Genomic DNA, 18053 nt, shown 5'->3' with positions numbered 1-18053 from the left:
CAAACTACTACCATGTTCACCACCGGTTTACACTGGAGATTCTAAACAGGTATGTGTCGCATGTATCACAGCCGACTGCTTGCCATAATACCTCCCCCCACCCCCACCCCCCCCCCCCCATCCCCACACACACACACACACAAGCACACTCAGGGAGTTGTAATAGATAACAGTATATATGCAAATTCGTCTCCTTACGACCTTAGAGTATGCCTTAGAGTACTCAGTTACGACAGACAGGCAGGCACGGTTCATCCTGAACCTCATGGTATATATACTAGTACTCCCTTTAAACATGCACTTTTTGTTTTTATTGCTTTTTTCATTTACTTAGTTATTTTGATAATAAAGTAAATGTACACAATGGTACGAACCTACCTGTAAAAAAAACTCGCCGCCGCCGGTACGTCCTCCAAGCTGATATATCCGTACGACACTCATCAAAATTCTCTGATGCTGCCATCTGAGCTAAGAAAATGGAACTAGGCAGTTACTAAAAATTAAAAATTTCGCCCGTTTTTAGGGTGGGGGGACGATTTACAGCTGGAACCCCTGAACCAGCTCCCTCGATCCGTCATTCATCAAGTCAAGGCAAGCATGAACCTGGTTTAATCTGTAGTTTATCTTATTAATACACTACCTAACGAGACCCTTATATACTGTGCAAATTCTCTCGGCATTACATCCATGGTGTTAACCCCACGTACGTTACGTAGCAGGTGCTATGCTGCCACCCCTTAGTGAGGACAATAACTAGTAGTCCTGGCATGAAATGTGGAAATATTGACGCTGTTCACTTCTTCGCACATTTTGTACACGTTGTAGTGAGTTTGCCACTGATGAGAATTGGGGGACCGAGGAAGAGGGAAATTCGATAGAAATAATCGGGATGTCTACTTTCAGTCAGGCCATGTGTCAACATTGTCTCTGTGGCAGCAAGGCTGTGAACTGTCTTCTCTGTGGTCACGTCGAGGTGTCTCACCCTCAGGTAGACCAGGTTGTAACCTAATTGTCACAATAATAGTCAGGCTACAACACAATAATATCGGAAGGTGGGAGACAGTTGCCAAAAAACACAAGAATCTTTCAAACACACAAGACTCAATCTGAATATCGAAGACATACATGTACATTGATTATAACTGTCTTCTCTGCAGCAGGGTCGAGCTGTTGTGTCAGATCTACATTGCACGATTCTAGGATGAGACGGAGAATTCGATCGACCATGTTCTTATAATTTTATTGAGTGTTGACTGGTTCAATATATCAGATCCTACTTGCTGACTTTGAGCTGGTAATCTGTGGGTCAGTCTCCGGTGATGTTATGATGAAGCAAAATACAATTTGTAGTGTCTCCTCCAGGGTTGTGACTGTCTTCGGAGAGTGTGTGACTTACAGACATAAGTTGGTCAATTAGACACATTAAACTCTCCGACGTTCATGATCAAGACCCCAGCAGCGTTGCCCCCCCCCCCCCCCGCTTGATGAGATGCAAACGTACTTAAGTTATAACCCAATTCAGTATTAGTGTCTCATTGACAGAAGTCATTTCTAAAGGACACGCCGGTACGTCCTCCAAGCTGATATATCCGACCGACACTCATCTTCTCTGGTGCTGCCATCTGAGCTAAGAAAATGGAACTAGGCAATTACTAAAAATTAAAAATTTCGCCCGTTTTTAGGGCGGGGGACGATTTACAGCTGGAACCCTGAACCAGCTCCCTCAGATCCGTCATTCATCAAGTCAAAGCAAGCATGAACCTGGTTTAATCTGTGGTTTATCTTATTAATATACTACCTAACAAGTACCTTATATACTGTACAAATCTCTCGGCATCACATCCATGGTGTTAACCCCAATTAGGTAGCAGGTGCGTTTCAGGTCAATTGTCTATGCTGCCACCTCTTAGTGAGGACAGAGGACAATAACTAGTAGTCCCGGTGTAGAAGTTTAAAACGTCCCAGGATAAAATGTCTGGGAACAAAGGTTTCTATTATGCGCTTCAATCTCTGAGCTATTGACTGTCAGGGTCTCTATAGAACCATATTGCAGAATACAATAGGGCCGGACACTTTTTCCAGGGGGGACACTTTTTACTTTTACACCGGCAGCAGGGTTTTTTTTACAGGTAGGTCAAATATCCATGTATGCCCCACAGTAATAACAAAACTGAAATATGCTTAATCCTATTTACTACAAATATCTGCCAACTAATATGAATGATACAACGTGTACATGAATTACAACTAAATCAACAGTAATAAAATAAACTTTGCACAAAAGAATCTGATAATAGGGGGCGACACCATACGGTCCGGACCTGCAGGTCCGGAGTTTACCATACACCTGTCGTAAGTCCGTCTGTGATATGTCTTCTGCAGTCTCCGTGTGCGAACTGGGGCACCGTATAGTGCTGCCACCTTGGTGTAGTATGACGAAGCAGTAAGTACGTCTGTGATATGTCTTCTACAGTCTCCGTGTGCGAACTGGGGCACCGTATAGTGCTGCCACCTGGTGTAGGATGACGAAGCACGTAAGCACGTCTGTGATATGCCTTCCACAGTCTCCTTGTGCGAACTGGGGCACCGTATAGTGCTGCCACCTTGGTGTAGTATGACAAAGCACGGGAACGAGTTTACAATCCCCGATCACACCCCAAAAAAAGGTCATCGGTTGACTAACCAAGCACCACTGTTCAATGTATTTATAGTTGAATGCGATCAAACGACGTCATTTCCGATCGGGGATTCTAAAGTTTAGCCAAAGCACGTAAGTCCGTCTGTGATATGCCTTCTGCAGTCTCCTTGTGGGGCACCGTATAGTGCTGCCACCTTGGTGTAGTATGACGAAGCACGTAAGTACGTAGACCTGTGATATGTCTGAGTCTCCTTGTGCGAACTGGGGCACCGTATAGTGCTGCCACCTTGGTGTAGTATGACGAAGCTCGTAAGTACGTCTGTGATATGCCTTCTACAGTCGCCTTGTGCGAACTGGGGCACCGTATAGTGCTGCCACCTGGTGTAGTATGACGAAGCACGTAAGTACGTAGACCTGTGATATGCCTGAGTCTCCTTGTGCGAACTGGGGCACCGTATAGTGCTGCCACCTTGGTGTAGTATGACGAAGCTCGTAAGTACGTCTGTGATATGCCTTCTACAGTCTCCTTGTGCGAACTGGGGCACCGTATAGTGCTGCCACCTTGGTGTAGTATGACGAAGCACGTAAGTACGTCTGTGATATGCCCTCTACAGTCTCCTTTTGCGAACTGGGGCACCGTATAGTGCTGCCACCTTGGTGTAGTATGACGAAGCACGTAAGTACGTCTGTGATATGCCTTCTACAGTCGCCTTGTGCGAACTGGGGCACCGTATAGTGCTGCCACCTTGGTGTAGTATGACGAAGCACGTAAGTCCGTCTGTTGTATGACTTCCACAGTCTCCTTGTGCGAACTGGGGCACCGTATAGTGCTGCCACCTTGGTGTAGTATGACGAAGCACGTAAGTACGTCTGTGATATGCCTTCTACAGTCGCCTTGTGCGAACTGGGGCACCGTATAGTGCTGCCACCTTGGTGTAGTATGACGAAGCACGTAAGTCCGTCTGTTGTATGACTTCCACAGTCTCCTTGTGCGAACTGGGGCACCGTATAGTGCTGCCACCTTGGTGTAGTATGACGAAGCACGTAAGTCCGTCTGTTGTATGACTTCCACAGTCTCCTTGTGCGAACTGGGGCACCGTATAGTGCTGCCACCTTGGTGTAGTATGACGAAGCACGTAAGTACGTCTGTGATATGCCTTCCACAGACTTCTCCTGGGGCACCGTATAGCCGTATTCTGCAATATGGTTCTATAGAGACCCTGACAGTCAATAGCTCAGAGATTGAAGCGCATAATAGAATCCTTTGTTCCCGGACATTTCATCCTAGGACATTTTAAACTTCTACACCGGCAGCGGGTTTTTTTTACAGGTAGGTTCGTACCATTGTGTACATTTGATTTATTATTAAAATAATTAAGTAAATGAAAAAAAAGCAATAAAACAAAAAGTGCATAATTGTTTGGGTCCTTCCGAGATTCGAACTCGCAGCAATTGTCGATGTGCATCGCTGATCTTGTTTACTGACTAACAACACGCGTGCGTTTCTTACTTGATGACGTCAGGCGAAGTTACTGAGCTCTGATTGGCGGTGAATGTACACAATAATACGAACCTACCTGTAAAAAAACTCGCAGCCGGGGTATATCTTAAATCTTGATAAGATGCAAAACCTTGGTGGTCAAGATGGCGCCGGTTGTGAAAAGCCTAATTCAGTTAAGCGGGGCTGAGGATAGAAATTTTAGGGTGTTGGGTAACAGCCCTTTTTATCCGCAACAAGGGGTACGCCGTTCGTAAATAGTGGTGGTCCATAGAGGGGGAATGGTCTAAAAGGCTCGACTCGAAAGAAGAGGACAAAAAATACATTTCTGTATATAGTCAGCTGTTCTGAAATTTCGAATTCCGCATTGATATCAGCCGCTTGATATCACGCTTTCAATTTTCCCGCGCTTTAGTTCCCTCCACAGGCGATGATGGTGTCGATAGTTGGCCATTTTTTATTTAGCCCATGCATTGTAGGTTATGCGTAGGTTATCATGTAGCCTCGATCCGCTACGCTGTTCATCGACCTTTTGGGGACGAGTGCTGATCCAATTTTCCATTGGATCCGATGTGCCGGCGCTGACCTTTCATCGTTGTAGTGTGAGTAGTGTAGTGTCCTGCACATGAAAGACCCTGGAGGCGAGTTCAGCCTCATAACCTAAAAATGGGCGGGAAACAGAGACAGACGCAGGCGGGTTAGTCCGGTCTCTCCTGCTATGCCCCGCACATCGAGTTAGCTGGCCACCAGATGTATTAGTCTGTCTCAGGCCAAGAAATGGTATTCTACTAAAGATGTTTCAGCCTCCCCTCCACGACCACCACCACGACCACCACCAGTACACACACATGAACACATCCAGGGATACACAGATGATTTTTGTGTTTTCAGTTCCGCATATGACGTCAGCCACCGCATAATGGCGGAAGTACCAGAGTTCGATATCATGGTGGACGCGGATGATTTGAATAACCGTAAAAATGTTGTCAACCAAGTCCTGGCCAAGTTGGGCAAGGACTGGAAACCAGAAGATGTGAAAATTGAGGTATGTGGAGACCAGCTTTTTTCGTGATGGGACGTCTCCTTTAATGTTTCTCATCCAGGTTCAATTTTATATATGCCTATCTAGGTCTAACAAGGTAAGACGCTAACGCGGGCGTTATCTTATTTGGCTTACCTTGTAACGTTAGCACTAGCACTATTTTGAACAGCACTTCGATAAGCCGATAGCCATTAATCCGTGACTTGTATCGTTCCACAGGGTCAGCCGTAAATCTTGAGGGGGGGGGGGGCTACGGATTTGTTACTGGTCAATGTGATCGCTCATGACCACTCGTGTTTCAGGATGTTGATGGTGGACAAGCAAACCGAATGCTAAGATGCTACACCCGATCTATCGATGACGGAATACTTTTTCGTGTAACACGTGATAGATTTCCGACTTTCACTAACTTGGAAAGAAATTTTACCATTTATCGGTTGATGGATGACATTGGAGTGGGACCCAATGTTTTGTGTCGTCTGCGAAATGGGATTTGTTATGAATACATCATGGGGAAGTCATTTTCCATGAAAAACTTTCCTGTCGAATTTCGGGACTTGACAGTGACAAAGTGAGTACACTGTATTACCAGAAATATAAAAGGCAAAAGAAAATCAATTCTAGATTTTCTCCCTGTATTTATAATGCGCTGCTTCATGGTCGTTATCTCTATAATGTTTATCAAACTTCATGTCGAAAGTGAAAGTCGCAGCAGCCATTTCTCCCGATCGCGAACTTGATTCGTTCTCCTCCGTAGACTTTAACGTCAATAAGATCTAAACCTCTCTATTTCCGTTGCGTCTGCGCTTCAAGGTTTATGATCTGAACCATCCTGTCATTTCGTCATTTCTAGGTTAGTTGCAAAAGAACTTGCAAAGATTCACTCCAAAAAGACAAAAAGCCTCGCCCTCGAGAAATACAACATGACGCCGGAGAATTCAAAATGGGGGATATTCGAATGGTTGTTGGACGAGTACGAGAAGCCAATGATGGAAGAGGAAGCACAGCAAATGTAAGAAATTGTGTTTTTATTTCAGGTGGGGTATAGCGGGGTGGGGGAATAGATCACACACACTTGATGCGAGGGTGTTATGTAACTCTCTAAAAAAAACCTCGAGACTGCAGCGTCCTGGCTCTCTGGTTTTATACTCCAATGTGCAGCGTAAAAACAAGCGGAAGACAGCAATATCTGACGCTGTATAAAGCGTCCGGCAAACAGCGATTATTCGCTGGGGCGCTTATAGCTTAGTAGGGAGAGTGTTGACAACAACGCCTCTCTTTCATGTCTTTGGAAACGTTTCCTTTATTTTCTTGCTGCAGTAAGGACTCGCCAGCATTCCCAACAAAGGCGGAATTCCTCGCAGAGAAGCAGGAGATAGAAGAGGTCGTCAGTGGTCTGGGGTTCGATCGCGTGTTCAGTCACAACGATGCCTATTTTGGGAACGTCATTCATAATGAAGAAAAAGGTATATCACCGCCCAATCACACGACCGTATTGCGTGGGGAGTAGATTTCTGGCAACATTTGACCACCGATCATTGCTCCATCAGTTTCACTTGGTACAGATCGGGCGAGTTTATCATTGTTGCCGGAAATCTATTCCCCACAAAGTATACGGTCGTGCGATCGGGTACCACAGTTTTGCACTTCCTTACTGTCCCGTGCAGCTCTGAAAAAAGCAAGAATACGTAAGTTCTACTGGATCCGTCCGGATCAGTTCCATTAAATCGTTTCTATTCATAACCGACAGTGAATAGAAACGATTTGACTGAACCAGATCCAGCAGGACGTAGACTCCTTGCGTCATTCTAATTGGATCTCCTTATGGTGAGGGACGAGGCCGGTCCACTGCGTCCGGAGCGTAGTAGAACGTAGTTTTGGTTTGGGACAGCACACAGTGCGACTTTGATCACAGGAAAATTCAATCAGAAAGACACACTGCAAACTCTTTCATGGTGGATGGGGTGCATGTAGAGGTCCAACTCAGTGTTGTGTCTAAGATCCAGAGAGTTTTCGCAATATATAGTGAGTTGCGACGTTTGATGATGTCATATTCGCAATTCGTTATGGTACGGAACCTCCCTATACGTTTGTCAGCGGGCCCTCAACAGTTTATGACGTCTGAAATGGCCGTCTGGCTGTGGTACGAGATATTTTAACCCTTGCACGCGTTTCGTATCGCTTCAGGAACTGCCATGATTGTTGACTACGACGTCTGCTCATACAACAACCAAGGCTTCGACATCGCCAATTTCCCCATCGCTAGCGCGGTGGGGTATTTGGCCATTGACCGAAGGGGAGAGAAACGGTCGCTCAACACCCCGGAGTTTTACCGCGAGTACTTGTGGTCGTATCTCGAGAAGCTTAGCGAAGTCGACGAATGGGGGCGTGACATCACAGAAAAAGATGTCGAGCGGATGTATGTTAAAATTCAGAAGATGACGCTGGTGAGTTTCATATCTGTTTTACCTCTATGGTGATGATGATAAACCTGTACTACACGAAGCAACCAGAGGTTTGTTATATCATAGAACTAGTATCATGTAAACTCTGTTAGGGGCCGTTGTAAAATAACAGATGGCAGCACCGGCTATATAGCAGAAAGGAAGAAACATAAAGGCATCACTAAATTACGTCACCTGCACTTTTTCTTTGAAGATTGTTTGGCAATTTATAATAGCGATGAACAACATATCTTAACAAAATCAAATTTTACGGACTAGTATTCTGAAGTGATACATTTATGTTTATTCCTTTATGATTGTGGTGGAATACATCATCAACAACGGGACGGCTGATATCAGTTTATCTTAAATTTGGTCTTCTTTCTTTTTTTCAGTATTGTATTCTTTACCTCGTTACCATATGTGTCCTGGTTGGGACCAAACCGGCTCTGAGGCCGGGACAAGGACCGCGGCAAGTGATGGACGCGGGCAGAGATCTCTGGAGGCTTTACCGAGAACTAAAGAATGAGGTTTTGGCATTGGAAATTCCATCTGCCGATTGATAATAATAATAATAATAATTTATTTGATTTAAAGTGCTAAAATAATGGTGCATACATTGATCAATCCGTTTTTAGAGAAACAACAAACTAAGTTCACATGATGTATCATTTAGAAATATTTACAATTATCATCAATATGTATGTATGATACTTACATGTTCAATTTTATATACAGTACATAATAAATAACCGAGCGAAAAATGTACACCAGATGGATCTTTAAAAATAGTAGAACGAGGTACTGGGTAAAATATTTTATCACAGTCCGTGGCTATCACTAGGGTTGGTCGCCTATATTGGCGTCGCCTGGCGTTAGAAATAGGAAATAGATATAGTTGGACCAACAGTATTAAAATGTATGTGAACGAACGACGTACCCCTTTAATGGGACTAAACATGCTTTATAATGTAACATGGAGTGGGAGCAAGATGCGGATGCTACGGGCAGCAAAAAAATGCTCTTTACCACAACAACCGGGCAACCGCACACATAAAAACAAGTCTGAGGACGCATATTGAGAGTCCGTTGGCGTGTTCAGTTACTGTCGGCCCAAGTGTTGTGGTGGACATATTGGCCAAGACAGCATTACAGTAGTTACCATGGCAACAGAAGTTCGAATTTAAAGTTGTGGAGCTGCCCCGCGTCACTGAAACACCAGTGGTGTTGATGGCGCAATTCTCTGCGCATGAGCGCTCCACGATGGTCTTGGTGTTTAACATATAGGTGTATACCTGAAAATGATAAGAAGCATTGACAATGCATTTCAGGGCATATTGTATTGACAGTACGTGTAAGTCAGCATACAGCAGTCTCAGCTTCACAGCCACTTTGCATATATAATTACATGTACTATCTGTAAACGTAGACGTGCGTTATCGAAACCTTTCTGATGAATCGCTTCTCCGAAGCTGTCCACAGTAGGTCACATGCAGGTTGAGATCAGGCACTCATCACGAATTCTTATACGTATACGGATAGTTTTGCAACCACCCGATTAGGCCCTATGACGACGTTTATCTATTGTGCGAGTTCATCCGAACAATAGATAAATGTCGTCGTAGGGCCTGATCGGGTGGTTGCGAAACCTCTCTAATGTACACAGAATTCTACAGCGTTTTGTCCACATTTAAGGATCCTTGATAAGTCGCTGTTCTCAACATTCCTGGTAGGATTAGTTAACAAACGTACATGTTAGCGTAACCGTGTGAAACCTCTCTATTGGATAAATTGTGGTTACCGGAATGTGTGATCGAAATCTCTACAGAAATATTTACCTCTTCTTGTGCGAGACTGGCAACAACATCGAGTGACTTATCGAATCCTCTCTTAAAATACTTAATCAGTAACCGTAACTGCGCGTGATCGAAACCCCTCTACTATATAAATTACTTACTCGACAGAAGTTGTCTTGTGCAGGGCACGATACCATCTTCACCTTCGTGCTGTCCCAGCCTGCCCCGGTGTTGCAACTCACGGAGTTAAAGAAACCGTCATTTGATGTCGTTTCTAGAGGCAGCCTTTCGTCATATTTACACTTGTAGCAGTCTATAGCTGATGTGACTGAAATATAGAATAGTCATACAAAGGAGGTAGGCCTACGCCTTGAGTCTTTTTGTATCAGGGTGCATTTCTTGCATAGCTTGTCGCTCACTACACTCCGGACGCAGTGGACCGGCTTCGTTCCTCACCCTAACCATATATAAGGAGACAAAATTAGGATGACGCGATGGGCTTCCCAGGGAGTCTATAGTCGCTCACATTGCTGTGACGTTTCATATTTAATAAACAAACCAACAGAAACATGGGATAGGAGGAAATTTATACCAACAACCGCAAGGAAGCCATAATTTGAAACTGTGTGAACGATAATCTGTTGACAGCTTTAAACCACTGCGGCAAGAGGAAGATAAATATGATGACGAAATCCATTTTGAGATTCAAGTTTGTTTCACTCCTACGTCGTACAGAATGGAGCGGAGTATATTGAATTAAACCACTGGTATGCGAGGGTGGACGAAAGCGAGTGTACAACATGTATCGGAAGGTTACACTCCGGATGCAGTGGATCCAATGCCTCCTATCGAGTGAAGAGTGGACTGCCTCCGAAGTCTAATCTTATATACCTTCGTCAAGCTTTATTACTGACCTGATGTAAGAGACAGGACTGAGAGCAGAACAAGGCCTACTGTCAACGACATGTTATCCCAAGAAGAAACAAGGAAAATTATGCTAGAATCTCTTCAAAGGTATGCCGAACCCAATGACAGTCTAGCGATGTCAACTTTCTTGGATTAATGTTCGTGTCCTCACTATTCAAAGTGTCACCTCCTCACGTCCCAAATTGTCTCCACACAACTTATGATTAAAGTGTCACAATCTAAATAACCATACAAGTTTAGTTTCCCAACACAACTTCGAAGGAATTATTATGTCGACTCCAAATGTACTCTCACAGAATCAGTGATGATAATCCGGAAAAACTTATAGATATATGAACATTCGTCTCAAGGACATGAAGACGGAGATGATATTTTCAGCAGTTTTTCAATTTGGACACTGGCGGTTGACGTCAGAACATTTTACACCTATATACAATGACAATTCCCTCCCATTTGAAGGAAATGTCATGCACATTGCTTTGATAAGTCAGTTTGTTATGATCTGTTGTGGTATCAAAGACGTGGTCATCATTGTAAGTAAGTAGGCCTATATAGCATACCCATCCTGTCTTTCACTAGGACGAAAAAGACATCCATTCAATCATGGACTTCTTATAAATGAAAGCCAGGACTTTTAATTCTGAGGTCCGTATATAATACAGGTCCATGAATCATTGAAAACGTGATCCATGGCCAATGCCTTCAGAATGAGACTTGAAGGGACGACTCGAGCGTGTGATTTACCTGGCCACGAGGATAGTGACTCTGCTTGACACCGTGCGCCGCCACTGGTCGTATCACACTGGGACTGACCTCTTGTTTAGAGAAGTCACGGTCCTACTGGAAGCCATATTTGGAGGGAAAACCAACGTATCTCATGCTCAAGTTGTCCCTTTAAAGGTAAAGTGGTACAGTATTGCTTCTGCGTGCATTGCTGTGTCTCCCTTCAAAAGCTTGCCGTTGTTCTCCAGTTCATCTTTAATGGTATGAACCGGTGGTATGATTTGACAAAGCGGAGGTCAGTGTACCTTTAATGATATGAATCAGAAATATCGAAAGGGACAATGAAAGGCATTACTTATGTGACCATTCCAAATAACACGAATGCTTTATATCAAAGTGCTTTCTCTTGACCCTCTTATGATTTCTATGCGAATATCAAAGTTATTTCAATGACCCGTGCAAAATATATTCAGTTCTTTTGTGGTTGATAATTCTGTACCAAAATACATAGACGATCATGCAGATAGGGAAGCCTTTAGATTTAGTGTTAGTAAGATAATTTGGTCGGGCCAAGAGCTTATGCCAAATGAGCATGACGAGACTTGGCCTATATCCCCGTCACTTAACACTTCGGACGCAGCTGGTGGACCGGTGTAATGTTTTTGAGTGTTTTTGAGTGTTTCTGTTTTTGAGTGTTTCCCCTCATTGTTTGGGAATTACGCTCAAAAATAGATTGACAAGTTTTTCTGTGTATCCCCCCTATTGAAAAGTCGTGGTCTCTCTAGCTGCCTATTGTTTGGAAACACTGACACATGGGGAACAACCACAGATGTTACACCGGCCTCGTCCCGTGAGGGGATCCAATTAGGATGACGTAATGGACTGCCCCGGGAGTCTCCGTCACTCGGACTTATACTCCGATGCAGTCCATTTCGTCATCCTGATCGTCCTTCCTCTAGTCTATGCACAGGGCGACAAGACGAGACCAGTCCACTGCGGACGGAGTGTAGCCTACTCAGTCGAAGTCTCATGGCATTTGGTCTCCAAATGGACACGCTTTTTTTAGTTGTCTTTGATTTGCTTGACAAATGCATGTTTAACTGGCCATTGAGACGTGTAAGTAATATCCTTCATGGCAACTGTCAAATGTACTAGAGGCCTCACTGCCTGGATAGCTCTACTGCCTACTGTCAAATGAACTAGAGGCCAGATGACCCGGATAGCTCTGCTGCAACATAGTCATGGTCTACTTTCAAATGTACTAGAGGCCTCACAGCCTGGATAGTCATGGGATACTGTCAAATGAACGAGGTGCCTCACTGCCTGGATAGCCCTGCTGCAGCATAGAGGAAAGGACTAGCTACTGTCAAATGTACTAGAGGCCTCACTGTCTGGATGGACTGCAGCAAAGTCATGCATGGTTTACTGTCAAATGTAGAGAGAGAGAGAGGAGTTTAAACGTTGCCACTGCCTTAGGAGTGTAGCGGATCAATGGTTCCATTTCTCCATGTGACACTTTGATTGTAAGGGGCAACAGGAAGGAAGTGGCGTGATCCAAATAATCCACAAACCAGGGTCACATACTTTGATATGATCTTTATTCAGTTATAAGACAATCGTAATCCTAAACCTTTGAAGACAAATGCAATTTTTCACAAACACAAATGATTCTACCCAACAGACACAGACTACAGTGGAACCCCGGTCGGCGACCACCTCAGTAACGCGACCACCCCGCGAACACGACCAAAATTCTCCGGTCCCGAATGGTTTTCTCTCTAATTCCCATTAACTGGCCCTCGCTAACACGACCACCCCGGTACCCAAACCGCGACCACCAGCTTGGTCGGTCCCAAACTGCAAATTAACCCCGCTAACGCGACCATGAGGCCTAATTGCCGTAATCAACCATGACCGCATCGTATCAATTGGCACCTTCTCGCAAATCCGTGTTGATAGTTAGCACCTCGAACACAATGACCATGGGAATCCATATGAAAATAAATGATGTGTAAGTGAGTTTGATCAAATGTAAGCGCAAATAAAATGAAGAATAAACTTTCTTTTCGACTCACGGTTTGTTTTTCATCATTTAGTATTAAATGATGTCAAGAGGCATGCACACGTAGTTTTTAGGACAAATAAATTATGTTGATTAGTAAGAGTACCAATACTCAAAGTAAAGAATGCTTACTACGTCGTAATATTGATAAAATACGTTTTTAAAAAGATGATTTAATCAGTACCAGTTCAAATTGGCTGAAGTTAAAGCAGGAAGACATCAGGAAGAATTCTCAACATCTTCTCACATCACCTCTCTCAATATTAGCGAGAATATTAGCTTGACATCAAGAAGAGCAGCTGCCGATGGTGTGAATAACATGCTTGCTCTAATCAGCATGCTCAAGTTTTAATGTAATGTTTGGTCTAATTAGCTCTCGTCAGTTTATTTACTCATTTACATAAGTTGTAAATTAAACGCAAAACACTCAAGAAAATGATTTTTTATTCGTAATATACACACAAAATTATCGAATCACCCGGTGGCGTAGTCATTAATGCATGTCAATGTACACACAGCATATCTGCTAGGACGATGTTTTGGCGGGAAAACCTACTTATGATTCTTAAATTCACTAACGCGACCACCCCGGTAACACGACCACTTCGGCTTAGTCCCTTGGGTGGTCGTGTTACCGGGGTTCCACTGTACACTGTATTTTTGCTATTCATAAAGTTTTTCCGAATTTTGATTCAACAACTTTAGCACCATGTATATTATTTTGGCCCACACGTCATATCAATGGAATTTAACAGATTGTCATTAACCATAATCCACTGCACAGGTTGACATGTAGTTCAACCACATAACCCTTGAGCATGGGACAAAATATACTAATTTATATATTGCTTATGATTATTACACACAATAATTAGGTCAGGCTCTCGCAATCATTTGAAAGACGGGCTCTCAAATTTCCAAGCCACAATTTCTTTGCCATAGACCTCAAACTCGCCTTCAACAAATTGGCATGGATGGTTGCATGTGGTCTATCATTTGACAAACGGTTGCTCATTTGGGAGATCATCTTTCAAATGAATCTGCCCCAACCTGTTGCCAACAGCTCCAAAAACACTTTATAAGTACAATCGTGCAAATTTTTCTGAACATTTTGTAACCTCAAACATTCATAGGACAAATAAGTTTTGTGACTTGCATAATTCATAAAATCACTCCCAACGTACTCTGAACCCTTTCAACCAAGTCCCTTTTTTATAAAACTAACAACTGAGCGAAATGATAACACGACCCTGTTTTGTTAAACTCAGCTGCCACTAATATCTGAAAACAATACTACATTTCTGAGAGTATGACTTCAAAAAGATTTTGAGTATTTCGAACTAGAAGACAAAACAGTCTCAAACAGGACAGTATACAATTTTGAGTATTTCGGACTAGAAGACAAATCAGTCTATAATGGGACAGTATACAATAACAACTGAAAATATCATTCTAACAATTCGCTCTTTACTAATTTATTTGTTATAATTATTTGAGATGGGAGGATTAAAGCAAGGTCATGAACCCTGGTCAAAAACCCATGACTTCAAATGGGTTTTTTGCCCTGGTACAATTATAACCTTCAGGTCTACTGATGCCTGCTGCAAGCTGTTTTCTACACTGTTGGGTATAATTGTACCGGGGCTATTATTGCACCATTTTACCTTACCAAATCAAGAAAACAAATCAACTTCTGTGTCATCAGCATTATCCTGAATATATTTCATAATGTCGTCCGCGTCCAAATTTTCCGATTTTTTCGAATTATTAGAAAATAAGTCATCTGCATCACCACTAGGTGTCACCTTTGGCTTGGCACCTGGTTTCGGTTTTAGGGCAGGTTTTCCTGGTTTTGGCGGTAGGACGGGTTTCGCGACAGGTTTTGGAGCATATGTCGGTTTGTCAGGGGGATCAGGTTTACTGGAAGTGTGTGGTTTCACCGTAATCACAGGCTTCGCCTTTTTACACGATGGAAGCTCGGCGGTCAGTAGTTTGTCCAAGTCGTCTTCGATACTGAAAAAAGACGTTTGTATACAAGGTTAAGTTGTAGTTGTAGTTCATAAACAATAGCAAAATATAAACATAACAACATAACACAACAACATCAGACATTTTCACGATCGGTTACAATCAAATACACAATGACTATTTTTACCCTGGACTCTACATCACATTCTGGTTAAAGTTCTCTCAGTTTATCTGGCTGCCATAACATGCTCTTTACTCAACATTTTCATGAACTATCTCTGCAAGCTATTAAAGTACCCATTTACTCATGGATGGGGAGAAGCAAGTGGGGTTAAGTGTCTTGTTGAAGAACACAGAAAAATTGCCGCGACTGTTATGAGAGTCACAAAAGATGCCCTGGTTATAAGCCCAGTGCTCTCACCACTACGCCACTGATCTCTCCGGCCTAGGTTGGGCAAGATATACCGGTAGACGAATGCTTCAAAATAAACTTACTTTAACAATTCTGAGTTATCTTCCACCTCGAACAACGGGGCACTGTCTTTCTCAGACGGTTCTGAGCTTGGTATGTAGAATATCTTGTCCGCCTCCTCTCGGTCAATTCCACCGCCATAGTCCTGGTCATCAAATAGTTTAGTTTCTGAAATCATCAATGACACATTAATAGCACTATGAATACAAGGGAAAAGAAAGAAGGCACACTTGTCCATTGATTATCATCAAGGAAAATGTCCCCCCAGCATTCAAGAAAACACCAAAGAAAGTGAAAAATTTTCATAACATACTGACATGACCATTCATTGGAAAGCTCTTGGTGAGCACTTTATGATTTTGGGCAATTTTCTCAAATCAATCAATATCAGCTAATCAATATCCATACCTGAAACCGCTGTCGGTTTCACAATCTTCACATCCTCTTCTTTCACTTTGCCCTTCCCTGCCCTCTCATCTGCTGCTGCGGCAAGTGCTAGGAGGTCAAGGTCATCGTCGTCTTTAGCAGCCGCTTCGGCGGTAAACAAATCCAAATCGTCATCTGCGTTGTCTTCGCCAAAAATATCTGGTTTATTCGGCTTACTGGTACTCCTGTTTCGGTAAAAAGGTTGATGAACCGAAGATATTAAAATAAATTCGAGAAATTTGCAATCAAATACAAGTACGAACAAATGAGACTAACTTGGCACTTAATCCAACAGGCAAACGATGGACAGAAAGAATCTGCTTGGTACTCGAGAAAGAAATACATTATTGGTATTTTTAGAGGAAAGGTTTCTTCATTAAAAAGCCCTTACTTTTCTGTTGGTTTCGCATCGGACATCCGCCGTGGCTGATGCTCTTCAAAGATGTCTTCTATATCTTCTGGCGAGCTTGGACTTCGATCGTCACCCTCGGTGAGCTTCTCTGCTTTGGCATGGTCAACACCTGAATGGGATGTAAATGAAGAGTTCAGATGCACAATTATTTTAAAAAATTTGAGATAGACCACCTAGTGGGCCACAATGGCACTGGGATATAACAAATACAGACACGTTGTACTGGATGAAGTCTTCACAATCTCATCCCGGTATCATACTTATGAGAGACAAAAAGAGAAGATGACCAAAAATGACAATTTATCACCAGCTCACCTAAGAATTCGGTAAATATTGGACAGGAACATAACTTCGGCGTCACACTGAGGAACTGCAAGAAGTGCTCAAAACCTGCACGCAGTTCTTGGAAAGTAAGGTCGGAAAATAATGTCTTCTTTGGTAAGGGTGGAAGCACCGTTGCAGAGTATTTCTTATTCAATTTTGCGTGGAGTTCTTCTAATTCATTTGGTTTCTTCTTTATCTGAAAAATGAGCAGTGTACTAAAAGTAAAATCACAGGCAAGATATTCCCTACCCGCAGATTAGGTTTTGATTTCTCCATTGCAGATCTTGGCTGCAGCTAAACAAATTCACAAGATTCAAAGACAGGTTTTCTACATGTTTTCGTTGTATCATTAGGAGGAAACTTTTCTGCTGAAAATTTTAAACCAAATCTAGTGAGGGTGCAACATGTGAGGGATTGGTGCACACGCCACTCCTGACCAATGCTATTTCGAAAGCAAGAAAACTATCACTACATGAAAAATATTGTCACTCACCATGAACTGGACCACATCATCATCCTTTTGTTCGGGTGACTTGAAGCATCTCAAAACCGTAACTATGACGACTTGGAATTCTACAGTATTGCTGATTAACCCTATTATCTCCTGGTATGTTGGGATACTGACATCTATTCCTGTATCTTTATTCTTCAACTCTCTGAAAAAGAAATTCAATTCAATTTTCAATTTCAACTGGGCCAATTATTGTGCATTTCATTGACCTACCACCTTTGGATGATCCTATCCTATGTTTGTAAACAAGGCCAAGCAGGGTGTGGGATAAACAATGTACATACGTACGGCGCACTGCAGCAAGCGGTGTAGATATGACCAATGTGCAAACTGGAGACAAGTGTTGTCTACTGTATCAGATATAGGCTTTTGTCAAAGTGATGAGCATGACCACGGCCACGCCCCCCTGCACTCAAGCCAGCTGGCACACCGACAGCGAGTGTTTTTCCACCATTCATCAATAGAATGCGTTGATTTAGAAGTATGCCAGGGGTGGCATATATAGCTAAACCATTCATGCGCATATACCTGACAGTAACAGTGGCCTTAGGCATCTTTATTACGACAAAATTGACCAGAAAAGGAACCAAAATTTCGATTGTTTACACCCGTTCTATTTTTCATGGGCGCTGACATATTGAATCTCGTGCAAATGTGTGGATACGAGACCCCTAAAATCAATGGCATGCCGTAAGTTACTCACCTCAAACGAAAGAATATATTATAGTCATGCTTATAACATATTTTTTATTAGATAAACATTTTTAGTTATTGAGATATGAATTTTTAAAATTTTGTCTTCCCGTCATG

The 18053-nt window shown here is 42.9% G+C and overlaps 2 protein-coding genes across 2 annotated transcripts; one reads left to right on the top strand and one right to left on the bottom strand.

Annotated features, from left to right (window-relative positions):
* Positions 1 to 3: 3 nt before the first annotated feature.
* LOC135503156 (ethanolamine kinase 1-like) lies at positions 4 to 8390 on the top strand. Its single transcript, XM_064796550.1, has 8 exons — positions 4 to 49; positions 5028 to 5181; positions 5481 to 5749; positions 6032 to 6190; positions 6499 to 6644; positions 7366 to 7625; positions 8018 to 8186; positions 8247 to 8390. The coding sequence occupies exons 2-7, from the start codon at positions 5056 to 5058 to the stop codon at positions 8183 to 8185; spliced, it is 1128 nt and encodes a 375-aa protein (XP_064652620.1). The 5' UTR covers positions 4 to 49; positions 5028 to 5055; the 3' UTR covers position 8186; positions 8247 to 8390.
* A 4276-nt stretch (positions 8391 to 12666) lies between these two features.
* On the bottom strand, positions 12667 to 17866 carry LOC135503284 (HCLS1-binding protein 3-like). Its single transcript, XM_064796791.1, has 7 exons — positions 17772 to 17866; positions 17226 to 17388; positions 16724 to 16928; positions 16388 to 16517; positions 15979 to 16181; positions 15594 to 15738; positions 12667 to 15143 (listed from the first exon to the last, which is right to left on the bottom strand). Exons 1-7 carry the CDS (start codon positions 17795 to 17797, stop codon positions 14804 to 14806), a joined length of 1212 nt encoding a protein of 403 aa, XP_064652861.1. The 5' UTR covers positions 17798 to 17866; the 3' UTR covers positions 12667 to 14803.
* Between the last annotated feature and the right edge of the window lie 187 nt (positions 17867 to 18053).

Source organism: Lineus longissimus, chromosome 19 (assembly GCF_910592395.1).
Source record: "Lineus longissimus chromosome 19, tnLinLong1.2, whole genome shotgun sequence".
Taxonomy (NCBI): Eukaryota; Metazoa; Nemertea; class Pilidiophora; order Heteronemertea; family Lineidae; genus Lineus; species Lineus longissimus.
This window is presented reverse-complemented; position numbering and strand designations above follow the sequence as displayed.

Excerpts from the sequence above, each read along its gene's own strand:
- LOC135503284 (XM_064796791.1), bottom strand. The coding sequence starts at position 17,797 with ATGCCTAAGGCCACTGTTACTGTCAG. Across the intron at positions 17,389-17,771 it reads AAGGCCACTGTTACTGTCAG|AGAGTTGAAGAATAAAGATA; the intron begins GTATATGCGCAT and ends TTTCTTTTTCAG. Across the intron at positions 16,182-16,387 it reads GATGCGAAACCAACAGAAAA|GAGTACCAGTAAGCCGAATA; the intron begins GTAAGGGCTTTT and ends TTACCGAAACAG.
- LOC135503156 (XM_064796550.1), top strand. The coding sequence starts at position 5,056 with ATGGCGGAAGTACCAGAGTTCGATATCATGGTGGACGCGGATGATTTG. Across the intron at positions 5,182-5,480 it reads CAGAAGATGTGAAAATTGAG|GATGTTGATGGTGGACAAGC; the intron begins GTATGTGGAGAC and ends CTCGTGTTTCAG. Across the intron at positions 6,191-6,498 it reads GAAGAGGAAGCACAGCAAAT|TAAGGACTCGCCAGCATTCC; the intron begins GTAAGAAATTGT and ends TTCTTGCTGCAG.